Here is a 13,526-nt window from a genome sequence, read left to right on the forward strand (position 1 = left end):
TGTGTGTGTGTGTGTGTGTGTGTGTGAGTGTGTATATATATATATATAGAGAGAGAGAGAGAGACAGAGCGAGAGAGAGAGAAAATGAGCTGTGTGTGTGTGTGTGTGTGTGTATATATATATATATAGAGAGAGAGAGAGCGAGAGAGAGAAAATGAGCTGTGTGTGTGTGTGTGTGTGTGTGTGTGTGTACACACATACATACATATATACTTTGGACACATCTTCTCATTCAATGTGTTCTCTTTATTTTCATGACCATTTACGTTGGTAGATTCTCACTGAAGGCATCAAAACTATGAATGAACACATGTGGAGTTATGTACTTAACAAAAAGTGGAGACCTGGCCTCCACAGTACCGGACCTGAACCCAATCGAGATGGTTTGGGGTGAGCTGGACCACAGAGTGAAGGCAAAGGGGCCAACAAGTGCTAAACACCTCTGGGAACTCCTTCAAGACTGTTGGAAAAGCATCTCAGGTGACGACCTCTTGAAGCTCATCGAGAGAATGCCAAGAGTGTGAAAAGCAGTAATCAGAGGAAAGAAACTAGAATATAAAACATGTTTCCAGTAATTTCACCTTTTTTTGTTAAGTACTGAGTATGAGAATGAGAGGCCGTGTGGTGATGTAGCAGGCAGTAGTGATGGGCTATCTGAAGCCAAGGCTCCGAAGCGTGTATCGAGGGAAAAGACAAGGTAAAGACAAGGAAGCGGTCGGCTTCCTTTATAAATACTCAGTGGCCATCTTGGATCCACGGCCGCTCATCATCGCGATTCGTTCCTTTGTTGCTGCTCACCTTTTTGACTATGCCTCACGCCGACTCCTTTCGCCCGACTGTCACTTCTGCCTGTCGATTGGATATCGCTGTTTACGACCTCTTGTCTGCCCACTAGTGATGAGCACATGATGCTCTTGGGAAGCTCCAAAGCGCGTATCGAGTATGAGGGGCCATGTAGTGATGTATCGATCATATGAGGGGGTGTGGCAGACGTTTAATCAGAAAACCATGTGACCAGTAATGAACGAAGACTCGGTTCGTTACATCAGTGTTTCAGCCTAAGTGTCATATCCTCAATCCGTGCTCCGGTCACTACCGCCCGCTGACACCGCCATTGCTTCATCTCTTTGTCCTTTTGCTCTCGTGGTTCCGACCCCTGCACGACAGACGCCTCTTTTGCCAGTCCCCTGCTCTCACCCTCAAGACCCTGGCCTTGCCCATGACTAGAAGATGACTTACTCTTCGGTTTGAAGTGGTGCTCGGAGCTCCTCTGGATGGGGTCAGCAAAATGTTTGGAAGATTTTGTTACAAGTAGAATTCCAGGGTGCCTTTTCATTGGTTGTTGTGTTCAAGGTTTGAGAACGATGCGGCAAATTACCCAACAAATTATTTTTCCGCATGAGAAATATAATGTGTGGCAGGAGTTTGTGACAAAAGACTAAAAGGAGTGACTGTCACACACAAGCGCATGACACTTCTGAGCCAAGTGTTACCGAAATTCAGGAAATAAAAAATAAAATCCTCAATACTCTGTGCCCCTTACTTTCAATACAACGGGGAGAAAAACGACAGAAGTTCAGGAGCACACAGATTAAACAATTTGAACAATGACATAATACAACATACTTTTATAGATATAGCTAAATTCTGGGGTTGTAAACGGGTGTCAAAATGGTTAAAACCATCACCCTTGGTGAGCAGTGGGCAGCCATGACAGGCGCCCAGGGATCAGTGTGTGGGGACGGTGCTTTGCTCAGTGGCACCTCGGCGGATCGGGAGTCGAACCGGCAACATGCTTGTGTGCAGTTTGAATATAGAATGGTTCCTGACTCATGTGCCATGCAACATGCCGTCCTCGCCAACAGGGGAAGAGGAAGCCGTAATGGGCCAGACATGTAAGACATTGTCATGACGCACAAAAAAAAAAAAAAAAAGGCAAGAAAGCAGTAAGACAAATTTTTTAAAGTACGCAAACAATATTTTGACACACCTTTAATGTCCGTCTGTTTAAGAAAAGCGTAATGTGGACAAGAGGTCTAAACTGAAAACGAGTCCAATGTGTACTTTTATTTTTGAACCTGCATCCCAAGTTACAAGGATGTGTGTCGATCCCTGAATCCATCCCTTACCCCCCACCCCCCACCCACTCCCCGGCCAGGGGACGGGGGGCTTAATGTGTAAATATTTCATCGAGAGAGAACACTGACACTTAAACAATGTTAAATGCATTTGACTGCCAAATGTCTTTCTTAGAAGCTTCTGAGTGACATTCAGGGCCACAGATCAAACTTGACCACGGTTTGTCCAGAACCGGCAGTCCCTTTTGTAAACAATCTCCAAAAGCCAAAAAAATCCTCCCAAGAATTTTTGTACACGTCCGAAGCGCCAGGGATGGTAATCTTCAAACTCTTCCCAATGACTCCATGTAGTCCACTTTAAAGTTCATAATCCTGCGTTTGTGAACCTTAGGGCAGGGAAGCAAATAAGTGCTAGTCAAGTCATATGTTCCTCTGTGAAGACAAAGTCATTAAGACATCCCACCAGAAGCTTGGGAAAGCGCGGGTGAAAAGTCAGTGTGGAGACAAGGAGTTTTGGGGACCACCAAGGAAAAGGGGCTGCTTAGATTCCAACGTTCTGTAAGACTCTTCGCTCAGCTTCATTGAGGTGGCCTGAAAACACACTGTAGCAGGGCTGCTGCGCAAACTGGGTGAGGAAATCAGTCAGGTAGGCCTGGGAAGCAAAAGGAATGAAAAAACGTTACATCTCGACCAGTAAAACAGTTCCACGTAAAGAAGGGGTGAACATGCTGATGCCAACATATCTGTTCTTACACTGTTATACACAACAACTTTAGCACTATAGAAGATCCCTGCCCTGGCAGCCTAGAGGACGTTATGCTGTGTTCGCACCCAAGCTGTGTGTTCTGGTCAGAAGAACTGTTGGCAATAACAACACATTTCTGAAGCATTTATGAAGGGATGCTCATATGTGGCAATAACAAATTTTAAAATCACAATGATTTCAAAGGATTATTTAACAAGATCCTCTTTAACATGCAACTTCAAAACTGATTTATTTAAGTAAAATAAAAATCTATAATAATTGTGCAGAAATTGTTAATGACCAGATTCAATTTAACAATAAATAACGTGGAACAATCCTCTGATGCTAGCACTTGACATTATTATTATTATTGTCAATTCTTTTTGGACTGTCTTGTAAACAGTGATGAGAAATGAGGTCATTTTTAGATGGCCAGCCAACGTGACGTCATGCCTGAGATCATTTACAGATGGCCAGCCAAAGTGACGTCACCGCTAACATATGTGAACTGCCTAAATTAAAGAAAAGAATGATTATATTGACTGCAATTTAGGTTGCGGTTCGGATTAAACCATGATGTTCTGCAGACGCAACACAAAGGAAATGAATAAAAACAGAATTAAAACTGTAATCCAGCCATGTGAATGGCTCTGAGTATGATTGTCTTTAAAAATGCATTCTGAATTTCTGTTGTCTATTTTCTTGTATTGAAATTTTCACACACATATCTGTTTCAGAAAAGCAATTAAATATTTTTCTTGAACGTAATGATTTCAGGGAGCATGTACAGAAGTGTAGGTCATCTATAAATAAATGGTTTGTTGGCAATATCAAAATATTTGCTTATAATTTTATACTAGGTTAGACATAAAATACCTGGAGGTCAATTTGATATAAAGGGTCCTTCAAGGCATCAGGATCATCTTCTTCATCATCTTCATAATAGTCATCATCTGCGTATTATAATTAAAACACTTACGTTAAAACAGATTTTACAATAAACATTTAATAAAATTTCCCTCGAGACGCACCATATTTGTTTGATGCAATAAGGTCAGAGAGTAGCTGCCCAGGCAGCCCATCTTCATCGTCGTCTTCCTCGTCACCCTCATCTTCTTCATCTTCCTGATCCTCCCACATACCCCCCGAATCTGTATCGAGCAAAACAATTAGACAATATAAATATAAAAAACAGTCAATGTTTGTAGTCAATGGCAACGGGCTGAATTTCTGGATATAAATCCTAATCTTGGTACCAGTGTTAGGAGAGAACACAAAAAACAGAACATCTACAAAATCACAATTCCGTTATAGAAAGGGCTGATGTGGTGGTTGTGTGTGGCCACTGAAAGTTTGGAGACAGATTACCAATTAATTAATTAATTAATTAATTAATTAAACACCAACTGCTCACATCAATTAAAGCATTACATACAATTAGCCTCAATTCAAACCTGTCCATATTGCGTCCTTGGTATATTGGACATTTATGGGATCCCACAAAAAAAGCATTACAAGCGTGTAGCAATTTGCAGTTGCTTTTATGTGCACGTCTGTGTGTGTTTGCACCTTGGCTCCAGTCTCCAGCAGATGCTCGGGTTGCATTGGCTTCCACCACAGAGGACAGTTCATTCACAATGAGCTTAAAAATCTTCACCAGCAATGGAACACTTGTCCACCTCTCTGGATCTGCAACACAAGAGCAGGTTTTCATCCAGCAGCCCCGTACAAATCGCCACCAGCTTATCTATATGGACGGCAGGTAATGCAGGCGTTCAAGGCGTCTGGGAGACTTGCTTTTGGCAGCTTTGGATCGGGTGCGTATGCCTTCATCTGGGTTGATGATCTCGTCGCCTTTCACTACAATGTCCTGCAGCCGCTTGTCATTCGTGTTGAGGCCGTGCTGAAGGAGCTTACACAAAGCCACCGTGCTACAGACAAAGATGACACATCATTTGAATAAAGGCCGACTCAAGACAGGGAAAATCTAACAGGGAATATTGCAGGCAGTGGGCTGGAATACAATTCTTGTCACTCCTAGTAAAGCTATAAGTGAAACAGAATATCTGCATATTATTTATATTTATATATATACACACACACACACACATCTATTTTCCCCTTTTACTTCCCCTCATGCCCACTTTTAGTTACTGGGCCACACAGTGGCACATTAGTTAGAGTCACGTCCTCCAAGGTCGTGAATTGGAATCCAGACATTTGTGCGTGTGTGGTTCTCTGGTATCTTCACGCCACCCAAAGGCAAATTTGCCAACAGGTGTTGAGCATGTGAGTGCCTTGCAGTGGATCGGCATCCCGCCTATGCTCAGGGCCATGGGTCGGGCTCCGGCGGCCACAACCCAGATCTGGATTAAGCAATTATGTACATTGAATTTGCAATTGAGTGACTCCATTTATTATTAGTAGTAATAATACACGGCCCTTAGGAGTGAGCAGCATGTGACAGACTCTGTGTGTGATTTTTACTCTCAGTTCCAGCATGAGCAGGACAGAGTAATGGCTTCACCGATGGAGACAATGGAAAGCGTAGGCAATAACTAACCTGACTTTTCCTTCATACTGGCCATAGAATAGGTGCTGGCGACTCATCCACTCAGACATGACAAACTCCAGCGCGGGCTTCCCCGTCGGTCCGGGGAGACTGCACAGAAACTCCAGCAGAGGCTCCAACTGAGAGTGCACCAGGTGGGCAAACACCATGATCAGTGACTGTGAAGAGAGAGGGGACAACATTGTTGGTCACATACAGAACAAAACTTGTCGCTTAACTACAAAAAAATGGACACAAGCAATGGAAACTTTTATGCATAAGAATGTTTGTGAACATGTGAATGATTCCCAACTCTGACTCCCACCTGCATGACGCTGAGGGTCTCTGCCTGCTGCATCTTGCTGAGGATGGCGCGCAGAATCTGGTCCAGCTGCTCCCCCAGCTGTGTGCCCGCATGGGCGATAAGGGTGGACACCAAACGTCCAACAAAAGCAGCGGTGAACTCCGACGTGCGAGGGTCCAGCAGCTGGCTGACCACCTGCATGACGTACCACAGGCCACTGTTGCCCTGTTCGTCTCTCCACTGACCCACCTGCTCCAACGCCACGGACACGTACGCTCGCAAACACTCCCCACCGTTCTACATTAGAACCAGCGGGAAAGAATTAATGAGACCTATTGTTATTGAAGGAGAGGCATCCTGACATGTTTTTAAATTATTACTATTATTAAATAAAACAGGGAAGTCTATTACGTGCTTCTTTTGAACATTTTAGTCTCTAGTTAAACAAGGGACCTTACTCACCTGCATGGTGGTGTTGTCATCTGTCCGAAGGGTGCACTGTGCCACCGCAGGAAATGCCTGACAGACCAGCATTTCAGAGAGGGGGGACTTGGTGTGCCGGACAACTGTGGTCAGAATGTCAATGGCTGTCTGTTCCCACAGAGCAGAAGGCAAGAGGAAGATAAATAATTAAAAAAAAAAAAAAAAACTTATTTAAATGTAGAAACTAGTCATTAGGAATCGTTCCCCCCCACGGTATGTGTGGTACGTGTACTTGGGGACTGATGTTAATATTTACAACTGATTTATGTTCAAATGCAGTGTAGTTATTATACTTAATACCCATATAGTGATACAGATCATTTCTTCACTTGCTGTATTTGTCTCTTGTATTTACAATAGATGATAAATGATCATTCATATCAGGAATACATTTGACTCCAGTGTAAACTAGCTGAATATTTTATGCTACTGTTTTACAATGCTGGTAATAATTTCCGTATCTGGCAAACCTAATGTTTGTTGGTACTCATGAATTGTTGGTGAACCACCAATCTAGCCCACATTTCTGCAACACTGTCATTTGACAAAATGGCCAGTAGAGGGCTGATGGTCCACACTGCAATTTCTCAGGTTTTAGTCCAACAAACGGGTCATGGAAATATTTAGTAAATGCAAGGCCCTCACCGCACACAGGCCAGAGGGGATCTTGTCCGGAGGCGCCTGCATGATGCTGATAAGGGTGGGGATGAGACGCATCTGCATCGGACCTTGGCACGCCTCAATCTGGGCCAGTTCTTTAAAGATGTCCTGCGCTAGAGATGCCACCACAGGATCTACGATAGATCATTGCGAGAACAGAGGACACATGAGCTGCAGGCAAGTGCAACCCAACACCGCCCACTGCCCAGCATAAGCTACTGGGGTTGAAAAAACAAGAGAAATGGACCGCACTATTGCTGTTTCTTCCATGATTACTCATACCTCTCAAAAAAAAGGAAAGTGCAACCACTTTTTGGCTAAAGAGCAGCAGATAATGAAGCATACACGTACCATTGCTGTACTTGAGGAAGATGGCAATGGTGAGGGGGCAGATCTTGTTCTCGGCACTGGTGGTGAATCCGGGGTCAACTGTGCAGACAATGCAGAGCGTCTCCATAACCAGGGTCAGAACCTCCGAGCTGAACTGAGCTGCCAGCTGCACCAGGCCCTCAAGGACACTGGGCAGGAAGGGCTGCAGGACATGTGTGCTCTCAGACATCTTCAGCTGGTCACAGTACCTACAGAATGGTCCCAGGCATTTTTCCAGTTCAAAACTACACACTTTTGCATAGAGTTTTATGTTCACCATTCACGTACTGACAGGAAATATTGAAGTGACGTTATGAATGCAGACGCCTTCTCACCCCCAGATGGCACGCACAGCAGAAATGCGGACAGAGGGGGGCTGGCTGTCGTGAAGCCCACTGACGGTGGCCTGGAGGAACTGCTGGATGAGTTCAGGAGACATGGCTGCTGTAAACCGACTGGCAGCCCACAGGGCCCGGCCCAGCAGGAACGGAGATGCTGCTGTGGAAGGGAGGGTAGAGAGGATCATGGGATTAAATCATGTCTGCTTTTGTCTTGTGGCGAACGTTTAAAAAAATGAAAAATTGTGAAAGAGAGCATGAGATCTTGCAGGTGGCATCCCACCCCAACAAATCCTGCTAATATTTCACCCAGCAGAGGGAAAAATCCTGTAACTAGCTCATGTAAGTTTGATTGGAGTCACTTTTTCAGACCTGGCAGGTTGAGGTCGGCCAGGATAACGTTGGCCAGAAAACCATGCATGTCAAACTGGACACGACCGTTCTTCACATTTTCAGTAATAATAGTCTTCACTGAACCCAGAGCCAGCATGCAGGCCTCATGTATCTTCCACCTGTAGGAAGCAGGGGGACAGAGAAAACTAAAGATAATAAAGCTTCATTTATACTCAATATACTTAAGCAAGTGTTTATGTCCCAAGGCCTCAACCGTACTGTTATTACCAAATTACAGAACAGTTCCTGTGAATTCACGTCCTCACCAGTGCTCACTGCCGCTGTTCTTGGCCTGCTCGGCCTCCTGCAGGTGTCTGGTGGCGGCGGCTGCCAGCGCAGCTGCACTCTCATTCTGAAACTCAGCGGCCACGGCCTGGCACGAGAACGGAACGACTTAAGAGCTGGACATCAGTAGCTGAAAAATCAGACGTGTGGAGCAGGAACAGCTCACCAGAAGCAGATCTTGGGCTGATATTCGGACAGAATAGGAGAATGTGTCGTCATCCTCATCCTCAACAAACTGCTGAGGGTTGGCTGTCCACACCTTGATCTAGGGGGGTTAAAAAAAAAAAATTCAAGTGAGGCATACTGGCAGCATCAAAGACACAAGAACACAGGAAAAGACATGAGATACCTGGTCTTCAGTGATCTGCATGTAGAGGATGATGTAGTAGATGAGCTCAGGAAGGGCCTTCTTCACTGTGCTTTTAAATTTGTTGTTGTCCAAAAGTGTGTGGACAAACTCAAAGATGCTAAACACCAGGTTCTCAAAACCCAGAACCTCACCTGATGGACACAAAAAAAAAAAAAAAAAAAAAAAAAAACATTCTTAGATCAGATATGCTCCAGGTCACCCTACACCCAAACAAACAGAAAGAGATCCATCCATCCATACCATCAGAGTCGACAGGATCATCCACTTCCTCAGTGTCGTTAACCTCTGTGCGCACATAAGTACACTTTTCATTAAGGAAAAAAAGGCTCATTCTGCGATTTAAGATAAATTAAAATTATAATGCGTCTTTTTCTTATGCATCATTGTCTCCTTTAATCCCAATTTTTTTTTTCATAATAACATTTTACCAACCCTAACCCTACAGTCTAAATGGTCAGCCCTGCAGCTGACTGAGAAATTCACATGTGATTGAACCATAATTTTGTTAGATTCTAAAGACTTTGGAAATTTTCTGTTCTTATTAAGTGTCATGTAACATGAATTTGACTTTGAGCCTAAACATTTTTACCCCCCACATCAACGGTATATAACATTATTTTACACAATTAAATACATATATGATCAAGAGCACTCAAACATTTTAATTAGAACCTACACTCTACCCAGTTGAGCTGTTTTAATGCATAAAGACATTTAAGGATATAAAGAGGCACTCTCTGTCAATGTATTCCACACTATTGGCAGAATCTGCTGCATGGAGGACACCATCGGTTTGGGGAAGTTTTTGACCAAAGCTGTAACTGCCTGCAGAGAAAACATTACAAATAAAACATCTCAGCTAATTTGACACATGCATTTGACTCCGCCTCTTACAGTACACATGGGGAATACTGGGGTAGAAGTAGGAAGTGTGCATCGTCTTCATCCAGAGTTGATCTCAGGAAAACCTGACAGATGGTCTGTCTCAATTCCTGCCATGGTGTTCAGTCAAAATGCAGCTATTATTTCTTATATTTATGCTTGTTGAGTTCTGTCCTTTTGTTTCTTTTGGGTCAGTAAGATCGTATTTAGACATCTGACAACCTCGGCGTATGACTGGTTTGTACTACCTTGAGGACCTCCATTTTGAGGCCACTGTCTGAAGAAGGCCCGTCTGGCATCTGTAAGGCCTGCACAAATGCCTCAGTGAACTGCTGCACTACAGGGAAGATCAGGGCCTTGGCTGCACCCTGCAACACAACACAAAACAGAAACATAGTTGCAGTAAGTGAGACTACAGGGTGTAACATGGACCATTTTCAGCTAGGTGGAGACACAGTGGGGGGGAAATCTGATCCCGTGGCGATTTTGTACGTTTGGTCACTGTTCAAATAAACCTACCATTGAAATTATAGACTAATGATTTCTTTGTAAGTGGACAAAGTTACAAAATCAAAAATCATTTCCCCCAGTGTATAGTATGAATCACGGCACTGGACTAGTAGTCAACTGTAGCCATAGTGTATGTGATTTTTGGCTAAAGAAGGACAGGGTTGTAGCTGCTATGGCTCACCTTCTCCATTTCCTCGATAGCACAGATGAGGTTTGCACAGGTAGTAAAGATCTCTACAGCCCTGGACCGCGTACGAATGCTGTACACCTGTGAACCAACACGCGCAACATTCACTCCAACAACCAAGTGAAGACACAAACCCATAAAACCAATAAGGGGATTAAAAAACGCTCGGGCTTATACCTCGGCCATGGTGAAAATCTTGTACATCTCAGGCAGAATAACTGGTGCGACCAGAGGCATCTGGGTGTCGGTCACCTCCCGTGTGAACTCTGCCAAGCACACGTGCAGAAGAACCACTTGAAGGTACAGACCCATGCAGTGGACTCGGAGTAAATTCAAACGAATAAATTGCCTGGCGGTTTACAGGTGATGCTGTTTCACAGCTAGAACTATAGAACATAGATGACCTGAACACTGTTAAATAAATGTCAAGCTGAAAAGGTGTGAGATGATCTCGAGAGATCATTTTAAAATTAGATGGGTGATCCCGAGTCATATTTTGGTGCATTTTAATTTTCAATGTAAATAAAAGCAACAAAAATCAAAGGTTAGGAAAGGATTTTCAATATTTTGTCCTCTTGCTTTTCAGAATAATGAGCAAACAGTCCAATTGGGGGGGTTTATTTCCACATAAATCGTGTCAAAAATATATAAATGCTGCCATTAGAAATCTATAAGCCCTTTCACCAAATCCCTAGCAGAACAAACACAGAGAAAAGCTCGACAATGTAACGTCCCATCAGATCAGATCCAGATAATCATACACATATCATGATGAGCCCGAACCGCCGCTAGTATGACGTTGTGGGTGGCTGAATGAGGGACACTTGTGTGTGCATGAGGGTGTGAAACACAAACCTGTGAGGACCCTCATAGCTCCATGAACCGCATTGACATCTCCACTGACCAGCATGTCCATGAGCAGGGTGAAGAGCTGCGGCCAGGCCTCAGGCCAATCCCAGTGGGCGATGGCCGACACGGCGTAAGCCACACTGGAGCGCACCTTACTGATGGACTCCCGAAGACCACCAGGCAGGAGCTCTCGAATGGCTGCTTTTGCCTGGAAACAGCAGAGTCCCATAAGGAAAAAGCCAATACAAGGAGAAAATGTGTGATATCAGTAGTTAGGAACTATTAAATAATGATAATTCTCTTCCTTCACCCTCCTCAATATTACTGCTTTTTCATCAGGTCTTGCTCCTTATTCACCCCAACGTCACCTCCGTTTCCACAATTTGCTGGTGCAGCTTCTGAGCCGTCTGTTGTAATTCACCTCCTGCTGCTGCTCCAGTAAGCGCGGCGACTCCAGGAGGCGCATTAACTCGTTCTTCCATTCCGTTTGTGAGCTACTTTCTGGTACCCCGAGTTCTCCTACTAGATCCTGCTTTTGCGTTTCTCTTCTTGTATGACTGTCCGCAGCCTCGCTCTACAATTTCAGTGTTGGTAAACCTTCCTTCACTTTTTGACCTTCTTCCACCTTGTCCTGTATCTGTACCCGTGCGTGTGGTATTTGAAATGAGTTGGTACCTGGCTTTTATTTCTGAACATTTAGAAGAAGAAGGTGTGTATGCAGGATGGTGAAGTGACGAAATGACAGCCATCGTACCCGGTCAGTGGTCTCTGGGGGCCTGAACTTCTCAGACTGAGAACACCAGTGTGTCTCCACATACTGCTTCAGAATAACGGAGGCTAACTGGAGGGGGGAAGGCGGACATGAGATACGGAAATAAGAGAATCATGCAGTTTTAAAAAAAAAAAAAAAAAAAAAAAAGGAACGCATCTCACCTGACGAATAGCGAGGGCTCCCTGGGCGTCTACGGTCAACTCAGCCAAGTGAACTCCAAACTCTGGCGGACAAGGGGACACAGAGTTGATCAGAATCTCAAACAAAAAAGACTGAGTTTAAAAAACGAATCACAAGCGATGGCATTTAAAATATATATATATATATTTTTTTAGCTTTTAGTTCATACATCTGATGTCTAGAATAAATGCTTTGTGAAGTCATTTTGCTCACAACATTTATTTGTGATGCTGAATACTGATGACAATATAATGAGACATTTTTCAGCTTTCTGAATGTATGAATCTCCACAGAAAACGAACATGTATGCCACATGCATTTATCAAAGCAGTGATCTTTCCGCGACACCGGATTACGACAGAGGCACAGAGGAGACAATGCTAGTGCTGACGCCCCGAGGCCATTCTGACGGACGCGGTGCGGCTCGTCCCTGCAGCCTGCACAATCAGCCTTTTACTACCACGCAAGGAAGGCCGTACCCGCATTTACAACTGTTCTCACCCAAGACCATTTCTTCCCTGTACCATATTCAGCCAGAACACACGTCACCTTTAACTCACCTTTAATAATGTTCTAAAGAGGGAACTGTACTATAGAATGTACCGTATGAATGTAGTACAGAGCGCCGCACTACTTTTATTGGCTTTCATCCTCCATTCATATACAGTGACAGCTCAACTGATTCTGCCACTGGTTTCAGTCTTTGAGGGTACGAGGCACACGGAGGAGGAAGAGGAGGAAAAATAAGCGGGGGAAGATGGGTTGCAACAGGGTGTCACCGGGGGTGGGGTGTTTGGAGACGGTGGCGTGACGTCGGCGCTGATGCTTCCCTCAGCTTCCAAGTTTCCTGTAGGGATGCATGGAGCAGGGCGGGAAATCCTTGCCACTTACGACGATGGCGACAACAACACGATGTAACGCGGACGCGAGTCTAAATGTGATCAGCATCACTGTCGGAATCCGATTTGAGACGAACACACCCGATTCGGCTCTCGAGATGCCTTCCCTCCAGGATGCCCACACAAGTTCTAGGCCAGTAAACCTGCAGGTTAAAAAAACTTAGCGAGCTCTCGAAAGGGGGACGGTCGGTACCGGGCCCGGTTCACGGCTCGGTCCGGCTCACGTGGTGACGTTGTGCCGCTCCGCTCTCGGTTGAAGGGAGGACGGACAGCGCTTACCCTCAGTCACTTCCAGCACTTTGATTTGCTCTTCCGCGGCGGCTCGCACCTCCTGGACGGGCGAAAGAATCGCGGTGAGCGTCTCTATCAGCGCCTCTTTCAGCCCCTGCTGGACCGGGCCGGCGGCCGAAACCGAACTCGGACCCGACGCGCTCATGCCCGCCATGTTTCCGTCAGAAAGCGGCCGCGCTGCGGACGAGATCGCGGGTTGGGGGGGGGGAGAAGCGAGGAACGCGGCACCGCAGCGCGCCAATACGCCGAGCGGGCCGGGCGGAGCCTCGAGAGCCACGAAGTACTGGCGGCGCGGCCCGCACTTCCGACCAGCCTGTGACGCGGGCGCCCCCTGCAGGAAAGGCGGAGGTGGTCCCGTCCCGTTCTACGCGCTCGCTTGT

At 45.3% G+C, this 13,526-nt stretch overlaps 1 protein-coding gene across 2 annotated transcripts; it reads right to left on the bottom strand.

Moving 5' to 3' along the window:
- Nucleotides 1–2,037: 2,037 nt before the first annotated feature.
- Nucleotides 2,038–13,409, bottom strand: ipo9 (importin 9). 2 transcript variants are annotated; one of them, XM_028997688.1, is made up of 24 exons: nucleotides 13,135–13,409; nucleotides 11,938–11,999; nucleotides 11,759–11,845; nucleotides 11,011–11,212; nucleotides 10,333–10,421; nucleotides 10,150–10,236; nucleotides 9,707–9,826; nucleotides 9,301–9,401; nucleotides 8,817–8,875; nucleotides 8,556–8,707; nucleotides 8,373–8,471; nucleotides 8,188–8,294; nucleotides 7,901–8,040; nucleotides 7,526–7,685; nucleotides 7,173–7,399; nucleotides 6,807–6,955; nucleotides 6,141–6,269; nucleotides 5,700–5,975; nucleotides 5,387–5,553; nucleotides 4,621–4,754; nucleotides 4,393–4,512; nucleotides 3,855–3,974; nucleotides 3,700–3,776; nucleotides 2,038–2,730 (listed from the first exon to the last, which is right to left on the bottom strand). In XM_028997688.1, the coding sequence occupies exons 1-24, from the start codon at nucleotides 13,298–13,300 to the stop codon at nucleotides 2,620–2,622; spliced, it is 3,141 nt and encodes a 1,046-aa protein (XP_028853521.1). In that variant the 5' UTR covers nucleotides 13,301–13,409; the 3' UTR covers nucleotides 2,038–2,619. The 2 variants fall into 2 exon arrangements, with proteins under 2 accessions (XP_028853521.1, XP_028853520.1); XM_028997687.1 differs by having other exon boundaries at nucleotides 7,526–7,688.
- Nucleotides 13,410–13,526: the final 117 nt, after the last annotated feature.

This window comes from Denticeps clupeoides, chromosome 12 (assembly GCF_900700375.1).
Source record: "Denticeps clupeoides chromosome 12, fDenClu1.1, whole genome shotgun sequence".
Taxonomy (NCBI): Eukaryota; Metazoa; Chordata; class Actinopteri; order Clupeiformes; family Denticipitidae; genus Denticeps; species Denticeps clupeoides.